The following is a 25,483-nucleotide window of genomic DNA, read 5'->3' on the forward strand; positions in this document are numbered from 1 at the left end:
CACGAGTCTGCGTTGATCCGAGTGTGCATCAGCTGTTTTTGATTTACTGTTTCATTGCTGGTTTTTTTAAAAGTAAAGTAATGTTTTTTTTATGAAACTATCGTTTCATTTAGCTATACTAACATAATTTGCATTAGAAGTTTCACTTCAATAAAAGCGAAACATACATTCCTTAAATCGAAAAAATGAAATCGATTTCCTAGTTCCTACCATTATACTGCACTGCATATGTTTATTATCTATGATATATATAAGGCGGTATGGACTCAGAAGCCCTTGCTTTTCCTAATAAGGAAAAATTGTAACAAAAAAAATCTATGATATTGCAAGGCAAGCAAAATAAATAAAGTTCAATTCATAAAACTTTATCAATAATTTTACACTAAAATATTTGTAAAGTCTTAGCTAAATGAAGCTATTAAAACCCAGTTGGGTCAATCACGATGGTCTGTACATCAAAGATGGTAAAATCATTCAAAATCTCCGCAAAAATATTAAGCTATTTAAATTATTTTACAGACAAACCGATATTTTCTGTGGATATACATCCGACTGGAAAATATTTTGCGACCGGGGGACAAGGTGGATACTCGGGCAGAGTAGTTGTGTGGAACTTGAACTCGGTGCTATGTGAATCCGTAGAATTAGACCCAAATGTTCCAAAAATAATTTGCCAAATGGACAACCACCTAGGTATGCACCGAAACGTGTGTAGAAATGTATTTTATTCTAATATACTCGGTTTTGTCATTCTCTGCCGTCGTTATTAACAAATGGTCGATGTCTACATTGGTCTGATAGCTGGTTTCACTAAATACTATAACTATACTGCTAAGATCGGCAGCTTATACCGGTCAGTCACTTTTTAATGCGACAACTTACGCTGACCCCTTGTATGAAAAATATATATAAAAAATTTATGTCCTATGTATTGACACAATTGAATTTTTAGTCTACATTATTGACACAAAATATTTCAATAGATATTGAATACTGGCCTTCCATAAAAGGTGCAGTAAAAAAAAATTTTTTTTTGTTCATCATAAGCATTAATTTTCTACTCTCATATTGCAGCATGTGTAAATAGTGTCCGTTGGAGTAATGGGGGTAAATACCTGGCTTCTGGAGGAGATGACAAATTGATTATGGTGTGGGGTATTAGTATGGCCCCTGGAGCACCTGGAAAGCACAAAGCTGAAACCTGGAGGTGTTTGTCTACTTTAAGAGGACATGCAGGTTTGTACAAAACAAATATATCGACACTTGAAAGGCAAACGTGACTAAGCGACAATAACTGCTTTGTACATAGATAGGCAATAACCGTATTCGATGCGCAAAAAATATATATTTGCTAGGTCTATTAAAATAATTTCAATCCTACAGCTAAACCTACACCTCCTACACCTAAAGCAATTTGAATATCAGTATAATACAAAGAATGCAAAACTGTATCTTGCGCTCCATAAGTGGTGTTCTGTGGTTGGTCACAAACACTGAAATACACAGAGAACTAGGGATGCCTACAATAATGCAGGAAATTGTAAAATTTAAACAAAAACACCACAAACCATTGGAAAAGCACCCAAACAATCTGGCTGAAAAAATGAAGTTACGGTAAACGGCTCAAGAGAAAAGACATCATATAGTAGTTCAATGACAAATCTTAAATTTAGAGTAGATGGCTCGCTGGAGTCACGCTCTTACTGACTAAGAAAATTTCAAGGCATCTAATAAAAGTACTGGATACTGATTGTAGATAAAAAAAGCTAGATTCGTTAAAATATAATTTTTTTCAGGTATTTCAACTTTAAATTAGACTACTGTAAAGTTCACGCATTGTTGCTTAGTCACGTTTGCCTTTCAAGCGTCGATATGTTAAAGTATAATCTTGAAATTTTATTACTGTTTTCAACATCATGTAGTCAAATATTTATATACATCTCATAATTATGAATTTTACAGAAATCCCTCTCAATGGATTCAAGTATGAAGTAGATTTGATTTATAGGATTGTTGTACATGTTTTCTTACTGTTCATGGAGAAATTTATTTTATCAGCACCAGATTTTCTTTGATGTTAATTTAATACCTTCATTTTGTGTTGCTGTTTATTTTATTTTGCCTGTTCAACAATCAATTTCAAATAATTATGAAGTGTACAGTATCTTATCTAACCAGTCAATACACTTTTGCTGGCATAAATTATTTACTTCAGGTGATGTCTTAGACCTAGCATGGTCGCCGTTAGACAAATGGCTGGCTAGCTGCAGCGTGGATAATACAATCATTATATGGAATGCTGAGAAATTTCCAGAAATGGTGTCAGTATTAAATGGTCACACTGGCTTAGTCAAGGGTGTTACATGGGATCCTGTAAGTGAAATTTAAGAAGTGTTCTCTGTTTGAATTTTGATTTTTATAGTCTCTTAACTGATTAATAGATACTAGAATGTTAACTTTGCACTGTTTACATAATATAAAAGAAATGCTGTTCCAGAAGGATTTAATCTAAATAATACAATCAATATGTGATAGTTGTCACCAAATCAACACCCTAATTGCATCTAAAAATCAAAAGAAAGTAATTAAAGTCAATAGTAATCCCAGAATTATTATTGTTTCATTAATAAATGAGAAACTAAGAATGAGATTCAGTTTTATTTAAAAAGGTCATTTTCATACAAATGATTAAAACTTATTTCATTCAATCTGGAGTAAATTAGTTTCACTAACAACCCAGCTAACAACTAAAATAGAGATAGGAATTATAAAATTGGTAAAGAATAGAAGATACATAGAAATATTTGAAATCAGAACTATATTAATGTTTAAGTTTTGTTCATAAAACATAATAGACTTTGTTCAAAAAGTTGGGACACAAGACTGATATACAGACTTAATTAATCCTAGAAATATTTACATGTAAAGTGAATTTAGGTTGGCAAATATTTGGCATCGCAATCTGATGACAAAACCCTGAGGCTATGGAAGACTACTGATTGGGCACAGGAGGCACTCATCACAAAACCATTTTATGAATGTGGGGGTATGTTCATCATAAACTTAAATAATTCTTCACTGTACAAGCTTGGTGCTTCTAATGGTTAAAGCTTAAATATCAAAATCCACATAGTCCCTACAGAAATTTAAAACCTGACATCCTTTGCAATTAAAACAGGGTTTTTACTTTAATGTAAGTTGTTGCCTCATCCTTACGGATCCATCGGATTCAATAACCTTTGTATTAGACGCCTTCAGCTCTAACACTAGGAGCAGGTTTAGAGACCCTGGTAACCGTAGTTGTCAAACTTGACAAAGAGTTCGTGAAACCTAACCCATGCATCAGCCCGCTGAGATTCTCGCCGGATCTTCTCAGCGGGTCGCGATTCCGATCCAATAGTAGATTCATTCGCGAAGCAGCTGCTATTGAGGTGTTGGGTTTCCGGAGGCGCTCACGCAGCTGTTAGCAAATCCCACCCCTCCTGGCTGAGCCTTTGTTTTCCCACCTGTCCTGGTGAAACTGATAAGGGCTCCAGTAATCCTTCAGTCATTAAAAAAAGTTGTTGCTAACAACAAGTAAAACCACCAAAAAAATGCAATTGCACAATATTATACTACAGACATACATCCAAGAACATGAGACATTTTTATTTGTTATTATTTGTTTTATTTGTTGTTATTTTATTGTCTTTAAATAATACAAATAAGTAATTGCAGTCATTTAATACTTACAGGCACAACCCACGTTCTTCGTCTTTCCTGGTCTCCGGACGGCCAGTACGTCTTGTCAGCTCACGCGATGAATCGTGGCGGTCCCACTGCGAGGGTCGTGGAGCGAGATGGCTGGAGATGTGATAAAGATTTCGTGGGTCACAGAAAAGCTGTAACTTGTGCTGTGAGTTGATTCCTTCTAAACGATTAGGGGTATTGACAAAACTGTTACGGGTTGTTTTGTTGCTCTGGGTAGATAAAATACCTCACAGCCAACAGCCTCTGACAATCAGAGAACATAAATTAGATACAAGGTGCTCTAGTATCACTGATTATGAAGTAACTAATTAATTTGAAGTAAATACTTATGGTGATTATAATAGAAAGTCTGCATGTTACAAACATAGAGTCTCCATAAATAAAGTTAAATAAATAAAAAGTAGATGATTATCAATAAACTAACTATTACATGTTATTATATTTAATTATGAACTTCAGCACATGAATTGGGTAACAAATGAGTTCAGTGTGTGACTGTCTTTATACAATCCGCACTTGACAATACTTTTATTAAAAGGAGAACAAGTAACCCCACTAATACACTAACCTAACTCAATAGACACTCAAAGAACATGTTTTTTTTATCAACTGCTCAATGAAGCCACTACCTGTTTTAAAATACATTAATATTGAACTGCATCTAAAATAAATGATAGGTACTTATTATTTCAATAGAATTAGGTAACCACATAGCCGATCCTGCGGACCAAATTGTAAACAGTCGACGTCGCCCAAGGGTTCGGCGAGTAAATTAACCCTCAGACACAGCCCACTGAGTTTCTCGCCGGATCTTCTCAGTGGGTTTCGTTTCCTATCCAGCGGTAGATTCTGCGAAGCACGGCACGAAGCACGCATGACTGCTTCACGGCAGAAATAGGCGAGGTGGTGGTACCTACCCATGCGGGCTCACAAGAGGTCTTACCACCAGTATATATCTCAATATGAGCGGCGTTATCTTTGTGATCGATGTACAGTATCGTCACAATCGTCAATTACTATCTTCAATTAAAGGGAAATACCCCTCCACTGTTTATTTCTGCCGCGAAGTCGTCTTGCCTGAAGGACTTGATTTTTTTTTATAGCCCCTGTAGGCAGACGATCGCACGGCCCACCTGATGGTGAGTGGTTAACGTCGCCCATGGACTTCAGCAATGCCAGGGGCAGAGGCTTGAACTCCGACGACTTGGTCGGTCACATACCTTGGTTGCTTAAAGGAAATCCCTGTAATTGCTGGTTCTTTAACAGCGCTTTAACAGCAACATCTTCGTGAGGGAAGGCAAGAAGTGCTGTTGTGCCGCCGTCGGGTCCCGGGACCGCGCGCTCAGCATCTGGCAGACGTCGCTGAAGAGGCCGCTGGTCGTCATACACGACCTGTTCAGTGACAGCGTCCTGGATATATCTTGGAGCTCCGATGGTGAGTTCTTTTTTTTTTTTAATACGCCTTTATTAGCTTCAGACGTATATGTATGTTTGTAACGGAATCTTTGAGCATGATTTTGACCCCCTTCAAAACGTCGGATTAACTCGAAATTTTGTATACTTATTAAGGACCGATGACAAATAAATAGTAAAAAAAACAAAAAAAAATTCAACTAAAAAATAAATAATAGTTTAAAAAAACTAACAAAATATAGCATAGAAAATCCAATTAAAAAAATAGACAATAACTTTTAATAAATTTGAATTAAAAATAGTGTAAGAAAAAATGATTTTATTGTTAAAAAAGCGTGGGGTGCATGGTATCAGTAGCTATAAATATTTTATGAACAGATATGAGTAGAAGGGTTATTTTGATAATATCCTGAAAAGCACTCCACGCTTTTTTTACAATAAAATATTTTTTTCTTAGACTATTTTTAATTAAAATTTATTAAAATTTATTTTAAATTTTTTAGTTGAAGGTTCTATAAAAACGTACTTTGTTAGTTTTTTAAAACTATTATTTATTTTTATTGCTTAAATGCGTGGACGAGCTGGTCCTTCTGATGTTGGGTGGGCTCCGGAACCCATAGACATCGACATCGTAAATGCCACCTTAAGACAAGGATTCTAAGTCCAAGTTCCAAGCGTTCCACGATAAGTTGCGTGTTTTTAAAGACAAAATTAAAAAGAAAGAAAAAACCCACCTTAACTTTAATCGTTATTCATTTGTTGTTTTATAACTGACTTATTGTTACTTGATATTATATTGACATTTCTTCTTTTCTTTTTGATATGACATGACATTTATTAGACATTCATATTAATATTTCAACAATTATTACTGTATTACTTGTTAAAATTGAATTTCAAAATATGTTTTCATTAGGTACCGATTATTATTTTTATTTTGTATTAACGTATTCTTTCTTCGAGCCGATGAATTGCCAATGTTTATATACGCCATTATTGTCACAGGCATCAAGCCATAAATTAAATAGTTTAGGTTATTTTCAATGTTAAATGTTTGTGATAGGGCAGTACTTTTTTAAATAAATAAATAAAATAGTTTTACAATACCGCAGCCGCCCCGCCCTTCAAACCAGAACATATTGCTGTAAGGGGACTAACAAATATAGCGCTTTGCTTCTCTATACTGTGCTCTGATTCGCCATCTCAACGTGAAACAAAAGGGGCTATGCTCTGTATCGTTCTATGCAAACAACAACTAGCATCACTTGACATATGCTTACCTGCGCCATACCGTATATTTTTCTGATTATTTATACTGCTAAGTCATCATGGGTTCTGATTTGTAGGAAAATTCACGCGGCATGTTCAGGCTTCCCTCGCAGCCATGAAAGAAACATGTTGATACTGTAGAGTCAGTATGAGGGACTTGAACTAAACGATGCAGTCGCAGCAGGGGAATATGTCTCTACCGCTCTAATTGCAGAATCAATTAGTAGTATAATTCATAGCGGTTGGGTTTTTTTTTAATTATTACCCCAAAATATTTTTGTGTAAGTTGATATTAGCCCATGGCGAAGAACAAAAAAAAGACGAAATCGCTTCTTTTTAGCATCTTTCATATTATAGCACCATCCCCCCCCCCCTCTGATAATCTTGAAAAGAAAACAATAACTAAAAATTTAATTTATACATAATAGATTCAATTTATCAATGTAATTAATACCCAGTAATACATAACGGTAATAATAGTAATATATTATTATGTAATATACAGTTGAGGAAAAAAAATCGCCCCCACAGAAAATATAATATATAATTATTAGTCGAAAAAACTAGTTTAAATTTTATATATAGCCCCAATAAAAAGCTTTTTTAATTTAAATGTTTTTTTTTTCGATTTTACGCCCCAAAATTTCATTTTACCCCATTTGGGGTAATTTACCCCGGTTCCCGACCGCTGTTTTAAATGCTTATTATTTCAGGGCTCAGCCTTTTAGCTTGTAGTTCGGATGGAACGGTCGCTTGCCTACAGTTTACGAACAAAGAAATCGGTACACCACTCACTCTGGAGGAAAAGGTATTTGCGACTTACATTATATTCCATATATTTCGATATACTATCTTATATATTATATCTTTAAACGAGCAATTCTTGTATATAAATATCTGAATCTCGGAAAAGGCTCCAACGATTTTCATAAAGTTTAGTATACAGGGGATTTCGGGGGCGATAAATCGATCTAGCTACGATTTATTTTCATAAAATGTTGTTTTATTCGTGTTTTCAATAATCAATTTTATCGATAATTTTGATTTTTTCTTTAAATAACCAGTTCAGATTTTTTTATTATTCTGTCGGTAAGATCGAAAAATATTATTCGTATTTCATCATTTTATCAATATGTAATTCGTATTTAATTATAATATTTAAAAAACAAAATTTAAAAAAAAAGAACCTGGCAAAGCTCGATCATTAACTAGTTTCGATTAAAAGAATAGGCTGCGATGACAAATATAAAAATACAAAAGCTCAGTAAAGCGCGACACAGCGGCATTGCGATAACAATCTAGTTTCGTCCGCGCTCACAGAACGCATTCTACGAGAAGATCTATGGTAAAGTTTTGGCGAACGAGTCCGGCGGCGATCTCTCGTCGAACTTACTGGTAGAGTGCCCGGAGATCCTGCTCGCCAGAGAGAAACAGGAAGCCAAGAAGGAAGCTGCGGCAGCTGCTAAGGAAGATTCCACGCCGAAGAGCGAGAAATCACAAGCAAGTATTTAATTAAATATATAGAGGTCTACCGTATGACCTTGTTTCTGTGATATCTGTTATATTAATCACCGGTCTGCTTAGTTTCAGGAGCCAATTTAATATGTATTTTTTTATTGCTTAGATGTGTGGACGAGCTCACAGCCCACCTGGAGTTAAGTGGTTACTGGAGCCCATCGACATCTACAACGTAAATGCGCCACCCACCTTGACATATAAGTTCTAAGGTCTCAAGTATAGTTACAACGGCTGCCCCACCCTTCAAGCCGAAACGCATTACTACTTCACGGCAGAAATAGGCGGGGTGGTGGTACCTACCCGTACGGACTCACAAGAGGTCCTACCACCAGGTTAAATTAACTATTAATTTTAGAGTTAACGTCAAAAGAACGCGTACGTAGTTGTTACGACGTGTTTGTGTTATAACTCGTGCGTGTGCCGACAGAGCGCGCCACTGGCGAGGTCGTCGCCCGCGTCCCCCGGCCCGCCGCGCCCGCTGCGGCCCCTGGACCGACAGATCGAGACGCGCACGTCCGACGGGAAGAGACGCATCACGCCCGTCTTCATACCGCACTCGCAGCTCGACGCCAAGTATGTATACATCCGCTTAATGGGGGAAAATCACGTGTTTCTAATGGGAAATTAATTAAACTAGTGGACCCTCAGTATCGAAATTCGAATATAATTAATTGGAATTATAAGTTTGAACATTATTATGGTTCTATTTCCAAAGGCTATTATACTTCGGTGTCACAGGTACGCTTAAGCCAAATATTTACTATAGCCAAACAATATTTAATCAAATTTTTTTTTATGAGATTTTATGACCTGGTAACTGAGACCTTTAAGTCATGTATTATTTTAATTTATATTATTCATATTTTTATGAAAAATTATATTACGGAGTGAAATGAAATGAAGATGATTAATTTGAGACACTAATCAACTGGGATGAAATTAAATGAAATTAATTGAGATGATATGGGATGAAATATAATCTCAGTAAAATGGTGGTCATTTACTAAGATTTTTTCAGTAAACTTTTTGGAGGATCCCGAGAAGTTACGTCCAGCGGCTTTGTTTCATTTTCCCACATTTGTGCACTTTCACAGATATTAAACAGTTAATAAACCACAATTATTACACATTTAAACCTGAAGAAACACTAAATAGACAAAATAAAACAAATCACACAACTTCACTAAACTTCACCACACAAAAAGTCCTATTTTAATCTATTCTCAATTTGACCACAGACTATAAGCAATAAGAAAAGTTTGACAATAAACAAATAGTATGCATGTGTGTGTGTGTGTCAAATACGTGGTAGTGTGTGTAATGTTTTTTTTGTTGTTGATTTAATGCAATTTTTAAGCGTAATTTAAAAAAATATTAATATTCTGCACTCCTTTATATTCCCTATAAGTGTGAGAAATTTCATACTCCTCCGTCCGCACAATTTTCGTAAAAAGAGGCACAAAGTTTTTGCTTCACGTATTAATACATAGATTCATAATTATAACTACAGAGGGTAGGCAATTGAGTGGAATAACAGCCGACGTACTTTAAACTGTAGCATGAAACATTGAGCTACCTTCAATTTTGTAAAATGAAATGAACATATTTCGTCTCAATGACAAACAGAAACAAGAATAGAGAGACTAAGAGACGATCAAATATATATACCTCTCTCTTTCTCTCTTGTGCCTCTACTCTATCGTATTTTCCCTTCGATCAATAATACTACTAGATTCGCGATAAGCGCTTCAAAAACGGCCCGAAAAATAAGACCACAAATAAATTTGTGGTCTTATTTCAAATTAGTATGGTCCAATCATAGCCAACACTAAGACGTCAAACCGCTGCACTGCGCGTTCAAAAACGGAGTAAAAAACCACCGTAACACCAAGGTTTTGGAAGGAATATATTTTTTTGGTAAGTTTATATTATTAAGTGAATTTCATAAAATAATAAACAGAATTATATAGTAAATAAAATTCAATTTACGAATATTGTAATTGTTTGGCCAATGTTTGCAACAAGGCACCAACTATTGTAACAAACATCACCTATTCTTGAACAGGGAATGCATAGAGTAGTTTTGTTATTTTATAATGTTATTTTTGTTTGTAGATTTCCTAGTAGCCCCTTTTCACTGTGCACAATGGATATATATTGTCGCGAAAGAAGGAGGATAAGAAATATAGAACCCTTATAAAAATTCTAGAATTGTTCAATGGTGGTGGCAAATCAATGCAAAAAAGTATTATAAAAACTTTATATGTATGTGTAAATATTTTAAGCGTATATGCTGAAAAGGATTTGTTTTCTGGGGGAAACGAACACAGCCATAAAATAAGCCTAAATTAAACTGATTATAGAAAAATTCTTTAATATAAGATTACATTATATTTGTAAAAAAGAAACCACTCATATAAAAATGACTTCTAAAAAACAGCTTTATAACAAGCTGAATCTGTTTAAAGGTAATTAAACAAAAAAAAAATTGTTTTAATTACTTCTGTATAAAGAATACGTGGAAAACGTTGTTGTTCCCTTGTTTCCTTTCTTTTTTTTTTACTTTATTCAATTTTATTATTTATTACCTATTTGTTGTAATAGCGGCAATGTAAAATATTATCTACAGCTTTTTTGAATCGGTCAAAAATAGTTGCGACCATACAAAACAAACCTAAAACAAATATATTCTGCAACTCTACGTCTTTCAATACTTACTGTGTTCTGAGCATTGAAATGTAATACCAAGAACTACATCTAGTTCCACAATACAATAAGCACGAAATTTTAAACAAATATTTTTAACCTTATTGATTAGTCTTTATGTATCACTTTAGAATAAATATTTTTGTACTGATGACTTTTTATGTTCAAGTGACATTTTAAATTTATGCCACAATATTCTTTCTCTGACGAAAGGACCTAAATAAATATATTTTGCAATGGTAATTAAACGTTATGTTTAAGCATTAAGGTTTATAATAAACTGAAGTCGTTAACATTATTAACCTTTTTTCTAAAAAATGATGTTTTCGGGTCTGAAAACGTGGCCACTCGAGCGTCTTATTTTTGTTCCTGATCCCTAATCTAGTAGTATTATTGATCGAAGTATTTTCCATTACAAACTACTCAATGTACACGTCTTCTGCGCTCCGTATTTGATGCGATAATTTGACGTCCAATGAATTCCTTTAAATCCGCAGTGAATCCCTCGGCTCTCAGCCCGGCGGCTCGGAGAACTGTTTCAGCACATCCTCGCAAAGCAAGTCCAGGATCCGGGTGGAAGTCCGGGACGATATCGTGATACACCCGAACGTCAGCAACCACTCCATGTCCGCGCTGCAGAACAACTCTAGGACCTCAGATAAGTTGGTCACTTTTATATCCATACTAGTGAGGTCTCACAGTAGCCTCGAGTGAGAACATACAACTCTTTGGTAGGCAGCGGCTTGGCTCTGCCCCTGGCATTGCTGAAGTCCATGGGCGACGGTAACCATTCACCATCAGATGGGCCATACGCTCGTCTGCCTACAAGGGCAATAAAAAATTTATTAAATAAATAAACAGTCTAAAGATTGAAGAAAGCTTGTTTTTTAGTGATCTTCGATCGTGTGGTGTTCGAAGAAGTTTTAAGTGCGTTTGAATTTACATGAATTCTGTTGTTCATGGAAATTATATTAAAGGCAAACTAGAACATTAAAACAATTAGGCATATAGGATAGGCAAACTGGATATTAAAGGCGTAGTCATGCTGACTATCACTAAGCTACCTTTGAACATGGTTTAAAGCAATATCGTTTTCGAAACTTTCGAAAAACCTTTGTTTTTATCGGTCGAATGAGAACACTAATTTATTTCATTTTAGGGTAATAGTAGACTTTTTTTAGAAAGGTTCCGGTCATCGTTCTCGTCGAACCCGTCACTTGCGACAAAGGGCTCGGCGAGTAAATTAACCCACAGATACAGCCAACTGAGTTTCTCGCCGGATCTTCTCTGTGGGTCGCGTTTCCGATCCGGTGGTAGATTCTGCGAAGCACGGCTCTTGCTTGGGTTCGTGTTAGCAACGTCGTCAGGTTTGAGCCCCGTGAGCTCACCTACTAGTTAAGGTTACGCTGATATGGTCTCTCTAGACCACAGATAACCCCCAATAGATACCGCATTATTCAACATTTGTTTCAATTCGACTTCACCAAATTTTGAGGTAAGCATGAGTGGCGGGGGACGTGTCAAGTGTGCTGTGATTGGATATTTCAAAGACAAACTTATAATGCATCAAACCATAGTGATGGGACAGATTTAAAATTGTTGCTCGATAAATTTGGCAGGGTGATCTGGATCAATGATATTTTAATTTTATTATTAGTTATAAATAAAAAATAAATTATCCAATATTTATTATAAACAAATAAAAAAGAATCTAAGTATATTTCATTGATTTTTAAAATGAATCAACTTAGTAAAAATTCGTCTTACAGAATTCTTAGTGGGGTAGCAAGGGGGCGTGTAAATAGCCCTCCTGCGGCGGGAGCATATAAAGCGGGGTTGTAGAAAGGCGTGTAAATAGCCGTCCTAAGCGGTATGTGACAAATGTTTGTCACTTATAATTAGCGGAGCGGTAAAACTATATAGCGGTAAACAAAAGCTAGTAATCAAACTAAAGATATAAATTAAATACACATAAGCGAGCGGGCGGGCGAATGATTACACGGAAGCAGCAATAAAATGGCAATAAATTAAAAGAACTTGCACTCACCTGTAGACCTTGCCAGTGACTGTGGTGCGGGCTTCGGCGATGGAAGCACGCGGGCGGCGGGGGGGTGAAGCTCACGTAGCTTTTCGTAAGCACAAGCACTACATGCACTACGGTACATGTGCCGCCATCTAGGCAGCTAGCGGTGAAGCGTTATCGATCGGGAGCTAACACCACACTTTGGATTAAATTACGCTCGCGGTAATTAGTAACTGACAAACTCCAAAGGTGGCGCCATCCCAATAATTCATTAGCATCCCATTACTAAATCCGCGCGTGACCACTTAGCATCTGTCTTCCTTAATAAGTAAAGTAGTCTTATATCTATGTATTTTTCCACGACACTGTGTTAAATCAATAATATGATTACAATTTTCGTGATCAAATTGGTGATATATCAGGAAAAATACTTTCACCAACAAAACTACTTAATGTTTGTGTTACAAAACGTTTTTTATCTTTATATAATATTTTACAACCTTGGGTTGTATTTATTGAGCTTTGTATGACTTGCTTGATAATGTTTTAAACATTAAACATTACTGGTTTAATAGTAAGGTTTTCAATTTTTTTGCTACAATAGAAAAAAAACAAACAATTTCCAAACAAATGTCGACTTGTAAATCACAACACTATCGATACACGTGCAGATTTAGACAAAGACAACTATTGTAATTTACATGATGAGTGAAAGGGACATTTCAAAAAGACATCAACGGCTGCTTTGATATTATTCCTTTTCACATTTCGTCACCAGTATAAGTTGAACTCTGGTTTATTTGAATTACGTTAATGTAATAAAAGTACAGACAAGTAATAGTAGTTACTGATGAAATGTTATGCCATCTTTTTGATAACCAGATATCTTAGATGACTTGCCACAGCATTTTATTGCACAGGTAGCCATTTACAATATTATTTGAATTTAAAACTATGTTTAAATATTGGCAAGAACTCGGCGTGCTTACGGGTCTTAAACTTGGTCAACACTGATGTCGTGATTCTTAGCGTCACTTTATATACTAGCTAAATCACTAATGTGCTGTGAACATTTGTGGCCCTGTATGCGGAATCTATTGGGGGTTATCTGTGCCCTAGACCAATCAGATTAGGTAGGAGAAAAAAAAACTTTTTTTTATTTAGTCAACTATGAGACCTCTACACCAGCGGTCGGGAAACTTTTTTAATTATCACCCCAAAACATTTTTGTCTAAGTTGAAGAAGTTTTGTGTAAGAAGAAGTTGGCGAAGAACAAAAAAAAAACAAAATCGCTTCTTTTTAGCATCTTTCATATTATAGCCCCCATGATAATTTTGAAAAGAAAACAATAACTAAAAATTAAATTTAAACATCATTTATTCTATTTATCAATGTAATACCTAGTAATACATAACGGTAATAATAGTAATACATGTAATATACAGTTGAGGAAAAACAATCTCATTCTCTCGCCGGGTGAATCCTATACATTTATGTGTTTGTGTCTTTATGGATTTATTTTTTCGTTTCGTTTCATTTTGTTTCATCGAGTTTGAAATCACAACGATTCTAAAGAAGTTTCACTTCAATATATACTTTTTACTCACAAAAGTTTCATTTTTACCCCCCAAAATTTCATTTTACCCCACTTGGGGTAATTTACCCCGGTTCGCCGAACGCTGCTCTACACAAAGCGGCCAAATGTGCAAGTTTCAGAAAGTTATAATCTTGTTTCAGCGGTCTAGACAGTCGGCTGCGCAAGCGCACGGCGTCGTCGCTGCCCGGGCCCCGCACCGACGAGCTGCTGCACAAGCGGCCGTGCCCCTCCCCCGCGCCCGCGCCCGCCGCCGCGCCGCTGCTGCCCGCGCCCGCGCTCGGCGTGGCCGGCCCCGTCGTCAGAGCTGCTGGGCCACTGAGGCTGCAGGTTATTCTTTTAAATACGGTAAATCTATCGGGAGGGAATAGAGACTAGAGGTAGAATAGGGACAAATTTGGGATGTCACAATACTTTTGTTGAGTTGTTAGATTTAACTTTGTCGAACTGAAAATTACTTTTATTTAGTGCTTAAAGATATTAAACCTAATCATTAACAATTAAATAGTGCCAGCTCTATCGAAAAACTCTATTGTCTCCTTAAGCGACCCGATTCACCCCACCGCTGAAGTGAATAGAGACAAGTGCGTTTTTTATAAGTTTTTATGATTATTCTTTATTAAACTATATCTTAATGCATTATAAATAAAAATTTAAACTACCGGAATCAATATTAATTATCTATTTTCAGGTGGTGAACAAAGCCTGCAACACGCATTTCGGCACCCTGTCCCGGCTGCAACTCATACCCAACAACTCCGCCTCAAATGATCCCGTTTGGGAAACTTATCTAGGTGAATATCAATAACACTCGTACACGCATCATACGAATCGAGATCCGGAGAAATAACAGTCCGTACTGTACAGTGTACTGTAATAATTTATTACAGAGACAAAAACTGAGTCATTTGTTTTTGTCTCTGTAAGAAGAATATTTATCATGATCGTAATTAAATTACTGTCCGCAGAAAAGATGTGTACTGGTAACAATAATTTGAAACTAACAAAATATATTAATTACTTGTTACATGTTTTTAATTTTCTTGTAATCGACTGGTTTTATCTATCTATTTTGAGATAAGAAATACTGATGTAGCGCATAACGATATAACTTATTTGCAAAATCCTCTGTCCGTCGCAACCGTCATCACATTAGGCCCAGTTGAAAGTGGGCTCCGTTCACCGCGTCCCCCTCAGTGCCCCCGGTCCCCTTAGTGTCCCCCTCGGTCGCCAGTGCGTCTGTAACCGACAGCGTCCGTTGTGCGCAGGCTCCCCGGTGTGCTGCATCGCGTGCGACGCTCGCTGGGCGTGCGTGTCGTGCGCGGACGGCACGCTGCACGCGTGGCGCGTCTCGCGGTCGCACGCCGCGCGGGCCCTGCCGCCGCTCGGTGAGTGCAACGACATCTGCGTTCCAGACACGGTATCGTATATAGACATCAGTCGTGACGACAGAGATGGCGAGATGATCCAAAAGCCGCACTCTCTCTCGCGCTGTTCTACAACTAATTTCTAATGCTGTGTGAAATACATGCTGACCGGTTGAACACTTTACATAATCAAGGACATGATAATTCATGGTCATATGAAACGTTTAAAAATATAAAATTAAAAAAATACAACAGAGAAAACCTTAATTAAATTAATTTGATAAAACTCGAAATTTGTGGACACCACAGTGCTGGGGCGCCGCCCTGCGGGTGAGAGCGGGTTGCGTCCAATCAGCGCGCCGCGCTCAAACGATACTGCAATCGTCGAACGGTGTAAACAAACAAATTCTGTCAATACGTTCGCGGGCGCGAGTGACCACACTTATTGTTTTGAGTAGATAATTAAAGATAAATTAGGCAAATATTAGGCACCAATTTTTTTTCTTACTTAGAACGAGAATCTATTACTAAGCACTACACTACACTATAGTATGTAACGTGTTCAACCAGGCAGCCTGTATATGTGTTTTATTTTACAGTGCAATTGTTTTACAAAATTAAACATTTCCATTTCACTAAGAATGAAGTTCAACAAGACACGTTTACGTAGTTGTGCTTTTTTTTAAAGGGAGTTCATGACCTGGTAACTAAGAACTTTAAGTCATGTCTTATTTTAATTTATATTCATACTTTTATGAAAAATTATAAAATGAAATGAAATGAAGATGATTAATTTGAGACATTAATCAATTGGGATAAAATTAAATGAAATGAGATGAGATGATATGGGATAAAGTATAATCTCAGTAAAATGGTGGTAATTTACTGAGACTATTTCAATGGACTTTTTGGAAGATCCCGAGAACTTACGTTCAGCAACTTTGTTTCATTTTCCCACATACGTGCACTTTCACAGATATTAAACGGTTAATAAACCACCGTTATTACACATTTAAACCTGAAGAAACACTAATTAGACGAAAACCACACAACTTCACTCCTAGCGTTCCCGCCAAAAATACCTTCCAAAGTTTTGCTTCATGTACTAATATATAGATTATATAAAATCAAATACACAACTTCACTCCTCGCGTTCCCGCCAAAAAGTTCACGTAGTTGTGCGCTGGCGATGACGTAACCTTGGTCCGTGTGCGCCCACAGCGCTGCCGGCGGCGGCGGCGCGCCTCACGCTGTGTGGGGACACGCTGGCGGCGGTGACGGTGACGGCGGAGCTGGCCATCTGGGACCTGGCCGCCGCCGCCTGCCTCGTGCGACCGCTCTGCTTCAGATCCTTGCTGACTCCTGGAGGTGACTTACAAACAGCAGCATACTGTTTATTTATATATTTCACTAGCGACCCGCCCTCGCTTCGCTTCGTAAACTGTAATTTATTATTGATTTCTCCACTATTTAATGGATGTTATTATACATATAAACCTTCCTCTTCAATCTATTAAAAAATCTATTAAATCTAAATCTATCTATTAAAAAAACGCATCAAAATCCGTTGCGTAGTTTTAAAGATTTAAGCATACATAGGGATATAGGGACAGAGAAAGCGACTTTTGTTTTATACTATGTAGTGATATCGTCGCTGTCAAACCAAAATCTGCTAACTGCAAAAACTATTTTGAATTAACGAGTAAAAACATTTTCGTATAAAATTTTATATGAAGGTGAATTTCTGCCGTGAAGCAGTAATGCGTTTCGGTTTGAAGGGTGGGGTAACTATACTTGAGATCTTAGAACTTATATCTCAAAGTGGGTGTCTATGGGCTCCAGTAACCACTTAACACTAGGAGGGCTGTGAGCTCGTCCACCCATAAAAAAATATTATTAAAGCTATAGACTCATAACAGTTTTTCTTTATACGGTAGATAGGGCTGTGAACTATACGAAAAGGTAAAAAAGTAAAAATCTCAAAAAGTGCACATAACAGATGTTGGTTTGACAACGACGATATACTGCTTAGGATACCACAGTCAATACTTAGTGTTTTCTTTGGTCTTTCACAAACTGTGGACATAATTAGACCTATTTTTGCTGACACTGTGGGTAGTTTTAAACTTAATCTAATATATACATATATAATTCAAACCACTTTTACGGTTTAATCTCACATTTAATTCTGGTAAAAGTTTAATTCTCGTTGTCATTACATTATTTCCATTCACTCCAACACCTCACGGTTTCCGTGGCTATGTATAACTGATGTGGGTAATAGCTGTATATGTTTTAAATTACTACAAAATAATATCAAACAAATTTCAGCTACGGTAACGAATTGTTCTCTACTGGAGGACGGCAACCCTTTGATCTCATTAAGCAACGGGAAGACTTACATATACAGCCAGAAACTGTGCGCCTGGTGAGTTAATTGTAAAATTCATTTAGATTACAAATAAAATAAAAAATAGAACACACATAAGACAGCAAAAAAATCTATATCTAATATAAAATTTGGACAAAAAATATATTTTGAAAATTGATTGATATACTTAAATGTGTTAAATAATTTAGGAATGTAATGAGAAAACAATATGTGGATATTATTAATTTGTTCAACTAAATAATCTTGTGGAGTATTATTATATAAGGAACAACTAGAGGACCTCACAGACGTTGTCCTGCATATACAAAATGAATGAAATGAATGAATGCATACATAAAAATTCATTCAAGTCGATCCAGCTGTTTAGTTGCAGTATAGATAAATAACCTAGATACGATTACTAGAGAACGTGAATCTAAAGCATCCAGGGCGCCACCCAAACTCATGCAAAAAAATCATTCAAATCAGTTCAGCCGCTTAGGAGGAGTTCAAGGACACACACGTACAGTAGTATTACTTTTACATAAAGACTAGCTGTACCCGTCCGCTTCGCTGAGCATTTAAAATTAACGTTATCATTTCTCACCCCCACAAAGATTCTCATCATTAATGCCCCTGCAACTGGTCTAGGGAGTCCAACACTCATATAAATATTAGCCTATCCATTAAGTACATGTTTTTTCTACATAGATACCAAGTTTCAAGTCAATCGGATGCATGATTCAGTAGTTATAACGGAACATCCGTAAAAACCACTACAGATTGTTTTTTTATTTTTTTTTATTGCCTTTGTAGGCAGACGAGCATGTGGCCCACCTGATGGTGAGTGGTTACCGTCGCCCATGGACTTCAGCAATGCCAAGGGCAGAGCCAAGCCGCTGCCTACCGCTATAATATGAATATAGTACAGTGTGACGTCACGTGTACAGGGTGGTGTGGACGAACACGTGCGACCCGGTGTGGCGAGCCAGCGCGGGCGTGGCGGCCACCCGGCCCCCCCGCGCCGCCCCCCTGCTGTACCCGCGGCCCCGCACCGCGCGCCCCGCCCCCTCGCGCAGGTACCGCACGCTACGCCACACGCCCTATACCTATCAAATACAGGGTGTACAAAACTAAACTCCGACAAATTCCGTACATTTATTTATCGTATTGCATGACTGTTGCTGCACGTAGTGAATTGGATAGTTCATAAAATATATACTTTAAACTTTTATTAATAGGTACACAAAATAATATTTTAATAACCTTAAAGTACATGTTATTATCAGCAACATGCTTCGTCAAAAAGTACACAATACTTACTTTCAGCTGCAAGCGTCGTCGTACATTGACTGTTGACATTATGAAAAGCAGTTTATAAGGTGAATAACAGGCGTCGGCATACACACTGTGCTCATTTCAGAGTGCGGAGTTCCGTAAAGCAAATCGAACTAATTGACACTGCGTAATTCGAGTGTACGTTACGACCTGTAATTCCGAAGTACACTTAACCCATCGAGTTACTCGCCGGCTCACCTCCGGTGGGTTGTGATTGCACTGCACTATACTTTTCACGGCCAAAAATTATGTGCACCTTTAACTTGGTCTTAAGACCAGTGCTTAGTCGAAATCCACTAATTTCGCGCTCTCGTACACACATCATTCGAGGTGAAGTCATTCGATTAAACCAACCGTAAAGTGAACAAGTATTTCGCACTCGCCAAATAACACTAGGTATGTTGGCCGCCTGGGGTGCTGACCCAATTCCATAAAGATTGACGATCCAGAGTTAAAAAATTCGCACTGAGCACACAGAACTGCAAGTTAAGAAAAAGTAAATAATACCAATTGTACTTTTTTGTTTTTCATGTATCGCACTGTTTATTTGTTTTTTGGTGTACAATAAAGAATACTCTATCTCTCTCTCTCTCTCTCTCTAAATAATAGTTTAAAAAAACTAACAAAATAAGCTTTTATAGAAAATTCAACTAAAAGATAGAATTTTTTTTTTAATAAATTTGAATTAAAAATAGTGTAAGAAAAAATGTTTTTATTGTAAAAAGGCGTGGGGTGCTTTTCAGGATATTATCAAAATAACCCTTCTACTCATATCTGTTCATAAAATATGTATAATTATATTTAAAATTTTAAAACAATAACACTCGTAACAAAAACTCAATATAAACAAAGGGTACCTACAACTTTAGTAGACGCAAGTGTAATCGGGAGCGAACGGAACGTAGACGCGGCGCGGGAGGCAAGGGTCGACTGACGCAACAATCGCGCGCTCGGAACGGTGCTACATCTTTCCCCGCGTCCCGTTTGACAACCAAAGAGACCTAAAAAACCACTTGTGCGCATCTAACGACTCTTGCCAAGTTACGTGCCGGGGACTATACGATACACCACAAGCTTTTTTTTTAATAATAGGACATTGTGCACCGCGGGAGAAAAGTTGGACATTTCCTCCCGCGGTGCACATACTATTTTTTCTCCTGCCAGGCCGAAAGTTCGTGGAGCACCGAGCCGGGGTCCAGGGGCGAAGCCCTGGCCGGGGGTAGTAGGCCGGGTGGCCGTACTCAAAAAAAAACAATTTAACTTTTTAAATTTTTAAATAAACTACTATTAATTGAATAAGAACTGTCTGATGAACACAATATTGCAAATTACCCGATCACAACAATGGCGGAGAATTTTAGGTGCCTGAGAGCAGACGTAGACACTAACGCGCATGCGCACTTGTACTCAGGGAGGAAAAGTTAAACTTTCTTCCCTGTACAGCTGGAGGAAAAGTTAGACTTTCATCCTTGTACAGTGGGAGGAAAACCGAACTTTTGGCGTAGGTAGGAGAAAAAAGCTATTCGATTATAAGAGTGAGTGTTTCTGTGTCAGCGCATACAGCGCGGAGGCGGCCCGCAGCTGGCTGGAGGCGCAGGTGGCGTCGTGTCTGCACTTGCGGCTGTCCAAGGACTACAGGCACTGGCTCACCGCGCTGTTCGCCCACCTCGTGCACCACGGTACGTGCGCCGACTCCGCGGGGACGGTCCCCTCCCGCACCCCGCACAAACTGATGTCTGTGTTTCTTTGAGTCAGGCTCGGAGGAGCAGCTGAGAACGATACTAGACGACATGCTGGGGCCGAGCCACTGCACCTCCGCGCCCAGCTGCTGGCAGGCGACCGTGCTGGTGAGTGACACCCTCCCCCCTCTCCCCCCGCCCGTAGCTCCACTGACGCCCCCCCCCCACCCGTGTGGCACAACCGTTTTTGTCAATAGAGATGACGCATTACTGCTTCACGGCAGAAATAGACAGGGTGCTATTTAAACATATTGTTACGCATTAGATTCGGAATAAATAAAAATTCTACCCAAGTATAAATTAAAACTGTATTTATCACTTAGAAACAATGTACACTTTAAAATTCTTAATTGACTTCTTCTGCTTCGCTTCAGGTGATCTTTTCGCTGTTTCGCTTCGAGTGTTCCGATTATTAACTGCCTTCGTGTCATATCTGCAACGCTTTTATAGTCGATACGACATCCCTAGATTTATCGAGTACATTCTGGACAAGTCGAGTAGCTTCGATGTGTATCTGACAATAGATGGCGTTATACCTCTCGATTTTACTAAGTGTACTACATTCGATATTCGTTTCTGCTATTCGGCGATAGATGGCGTTATTCTTACCGGTGTAACAATATATTTTAACAATAGAGGCATTAAAAATATTCATGATTTCAACATTACGGATCAAAATCTCATGATATAGATAAACAGATTTTAACTTTTTCCATTATCAGTTTACAGAAAATTTGAGACATGCTACTCTGTTTAATTTACGATGAAACAAAAAGGCTGTATTATTTTGAAGATGCAACTTCCAGGGTATAAACAAGCACGACATGCTGGAGGAGATGCTGTCGCAGCTGGTGCAGCAGCTCCGCTGGCAGCGCCTGTACTCGGAGTACGCGGAGCAGCTCGGCGCCGTGCGCGCCCCCGCCGCGCTCCCCAACGGTCACTGACCCCGCGCCGCCGCCGCCGCCGCCCACAGCGCAGGTAGGAACGCCGCGACTGGACAAATAGATATCACTAGATGATGACCGCCATCTTGTTGTGTCTTTAAAGCGGTTAGTTGCCCTCAATTAAGAAAAATAGTATTATTATTCGCCAATAGATGTCGGGAAGAGTTGATTATTGAAAACACGAATGAAACAACATTTTCTGAAAATAAATCGTAGCTAGATCGATTTATCGCCCCCGAAAAATACCCTGTATACTAAATTTTATGAAAATCGTTGGAGCCGTTTCCGAGATTCAGATTATATATATACAAGAATTGCTCGTTTAAAGGTATAAGACTATAGTAGAATTATTTAGTCCGTGCAGTTTGGGTCATAAATAATCGGAGCGGTGAAGCGAATATTTCGCTCTCTCTTCCACTCACGAGCCTTATGGACGGGCATAGTGATGCGCATTATTGTTTTCGATAAGCGTTATCGATAGTGATAGATTTAGTTTTGTTATTTTGTGGGCTAGTGATAAAAATGAAAGTAAAAATCACCAATCGAACACTTACACCACATGTCGCCGCAGCAAGTTAACGAGAACGGCAGAAATTTGTAACTCTTCGGAATATATTTTCATTTCAGTGAAAACTTATCAACACATTGTTGATAAAAACACGTGCAAATATTATTATGAATAAATACAGCCGTTTTGGTACAAAACAAAGGAGTGGCCATTGTATCACTAAAGAAATTCCGAGAGCGAATGCACAAAATCACATTTCTCTTCGACATATGTACTAAAATTTGCAGGTAGGTACAACAAATGAGTCATAGCATAACAATGTCTCACCACCCTTCGTATGCCGCCCCGCCGCCGTGTACCTGCCTTCGATGACTCATTTGTTTTTATCGATAATGGCGTTGCGCGCAATATACTCACCGCCCTAGCCGGGCTATGTTTAATGACCCAAACTGCACCGACAAAATAATTCTACTATAGACATGTGCGTACTCTTTGTACTTTATAAATTAATGTAAGCTCGTTACGAATTACTCAGTTTCGGTATTATTAGGATCTCTCAATGTTTGTTTTTTTACTTTTAAGTCTTACATTTCATACACTTTGGATGACGGCATTTTTTTTGCGAATGCCAAAATTCAAATTGTAAGGGATCATACAAAAACTATCAATATTTAAGAACAATATAGATTTTTCATTTAAGTAGCTATAAAAAGAACATTTTCCTTTGTATAAAAAAATTGTACCGGACAAAATAATTACAGTACATTACATGCTGAAAAATAATAGATTTTTTTGTACTGCTTTGTAAATTTTTTGTGATTTTATGTTCTTTATCCTAATTGAGACTAAAATATTTTAACAAGACCATAAATTAAAACAGTAACGCCAACTTGAATAATAAGATACATTCAAGGTGTATTAGAATTGTTCCTAAAAATTTCAATATTTTTTTTGTTTTACTTAGCCGTCAATGGAACACAATTAAAAATGAGATGACACTCGGGGTCAACAGTCTCTTTACATTACATTGCGGGCATATCAACTCTCAAAGTAAAAAATATTTATTTTATATCACAATTATTTTTCATTACTTTTCCTTGTTGCACACGCTGAGTAGTACATATTGTTGGTAATTTTAACTTTGCACTGTATTCATTTCTTGATTGACTTCTATGAAGAAATCTATTTTAATAATTTATTTGCTGATTAAACCACACTAAGTTTATCTTGTTGTCTTCAATACTCTGTAGAACTCTAGAACAATTAAATAAATATAAATAAATTTTATCGGTTTAATATTGAGGTTTACGTTGTCATTGTATTCTTTCTGATCTTTCGAATACTTTAGTTTCCGCGGTGACGGACGACTTGCCGTTTATGTATATATATATGTATTCTTCTTCCCAATCGAGTCACTCTCGATAGACTGGTCGTGATCGTCTTGTAGTGTTCTTCCCTTGATCGAGGGCATTCTTCTATCGTTAATCTATCCCACTGGATATATATCTATTTATGGATTGGCGTGATCCGTTCACAATTATTTCGCTACCGTCGTAATTTCCTATAAACAATATGTCTATTATAACATTAGCATTTCTTTTTAAACAATAGTAAAACCGAATTAAACCGTAATAATAGTTATAATTGTGTATGTACATAATAATATGTCTTCGATTCACGAAAACCGAAGATAATTAATTAGGTGCTGTTCGTGAGTGGAATATTCTAGCATCGCATAAACTATATATTTCTAACAGTTAGAAATTATTGTGATCGTAAAAATGAATAACACTAAAGTGTATTGGTTCGTGACCGCTCTGTGTCGTAACGTAAGTGTGCCAACTGTTGTATTTCATAAATAAGTGTACATTTATTTTGCACGTATTAAAGACTGTATATAATGAATATGAAATAAATAAAAAAACTTTTTGAATTTTGTGTTTTATTCTTTGTAACTTAAGAGCTCGTTTTGATTAGTCGCTGGGGTTGATTCAGTTGCGATTTGTTCCTACGGGCGACGGACCATCGAGGCGATCCGCCCGGTCCTCTCGAACTGGGTGAATCGCGACCGAGGACGTCTCATCTTCCGAGCGACGCAGGTGCTCACGGGACACGGCTGTTTCGGTCGCTACCTGCACCTCGTCGCCCGGAGGGAGCCGACGCCGAAGTGCCACCACTGCAGTGGCTGCAACGAGGACACGGCGGAGCACACGCTCGCGTACTGCCCCAGCAGCGCCGTGACCTCGTTGCAAAAATAGGGCCGGACTTGTCACTTCCGACCGTCGTGTCCGCATTGTCGCCGTCGCTGTCGTCGCCAAACATACTTTGTAAGAGCAACCCGGTCGGTGGTGTATCGCGTTCCATCGTGGTTCTGGCCCAGCGGGGTATCTCGGAACACCAGCGGCATCGCCCGGACGGCCTGGTAGGGCCGCCGTTCCACGTAGACCGGCGTCATTGGTCGTCGACTATCGCCTCGACGATCCGTCGATCGGGCATATTAACCCGGCCCGCGGTCTGCTCCCAACACCTTGCAGATTGACGACGACGACATACCCCGCGCGTCCCCTAGGCGCGGAGACCTCGCAGGAGGGTCGGCCCTCGGCCCGAAAAAAAAAGGTTGCGATTTGTTAGACGGTTCTATTTAAGGGAACTGGGCTTTGGAGGTGGGGGACTATTTTAAAACATTGACTTCATTGTTATTATATATTACAAACACTACATACATTATTACATATTTTACAATATTTTATGTTTATATAACCCTAGAATGTTTCACTGTCCGTGTCTAGATGAGAAGTAAGTTGTCATAACAGAAGACAATTTCGTTTGGTATAACATTTAAATAAACGTTCCGATATTCGAAAACTGTCACTTCACATGTGAAAAGTGTTGCCTGCCATTACATACATATTCAAACTCCAACACGATTGGAGTTCGCGGGTG

The 25,483-nt window shown here is 37.9% G+C and overlaps 2 protein-coding genes across 2 annotated transcripts in view; one reads left to right on the top strand and one right to left on the bottom strand.

Moving 5' to 3' along the window:
* The window catches only part of LOC110385588 (uncharacterized), a 933,915-nt gene that overhangs the window by 32,768 nt on the left and 875,664 nt on the right, over positions 1–25,483 (bottom strand). The gene's annotated exons all lie outside the window — the stretch shown is intronic.
* LOC101741022 (protein HIRA homolog) lies at positions 288–24,473 on the top strand. The gene is made up of 20 exons (XM_004930306.5): positions 288–446; positions 520–693; positions 1,075–1,236; positions 2,216–2,373; positions 2,938–3,046; positions 3,735–3,895; positions 5,017–5,185; positions 7,146–7,240; positions 7,753–7,932; positions 8,378–8,523; positions 11,154–11,318; positions 14,417–14,603; positions 14,965–15,067; positions 15,542–15,661; positions 16,862–17,008; positions 17,972–18,068; positions 18,962–19,090; positions 20,904–21,028; positions 21,105–21,196; positions 21,895–24,473. The coding sequence occupies exons 1-20, from the start codon at positions 410–412 to the stop codon at positions 22,030–22,032; spliced, it is 2,694 nt and encodes an 897-aa protein (XP_004930363.1). The 5' UTR covers positions 288–409; the 3' UTR covers positions 22,033–24,473.

Source organism: Bombyx mori, chromosome 10, assembly GCF_030269925.1.
Source record: "Bombyx mori chromosome 10, ASM3026992v2".
In the NCBI taxonomy this organism is placed as follows: Eukaryota; Metazoa; Arthropoda; class Insecta; order Lepidoptera; family Bombycidae; genus Bombyx; species Bombyx mori.

Coding starts and splice junctions, on each gene's coding strand:
- LOC101741022 (XM_004930306.5), top strand. CDS start 410: ATGAAGCTATTAAAACCCAGTTGGGTCAATCACGATG. Junction 5,186..7,145: donor TATATCTTGGAGCTCCGATG/GTGAGTTCTTTT, acceptor TTATTATTTCAG/GGCTCAGCCTTTTAGCTTGT. Junction 18,069..18,961: donor AGCCAGAAACTGTGCGCCTG/GTGAGTTAATTG, acceptor TCACGTGTACAG/GGTGGTGTGGACGAACACGT.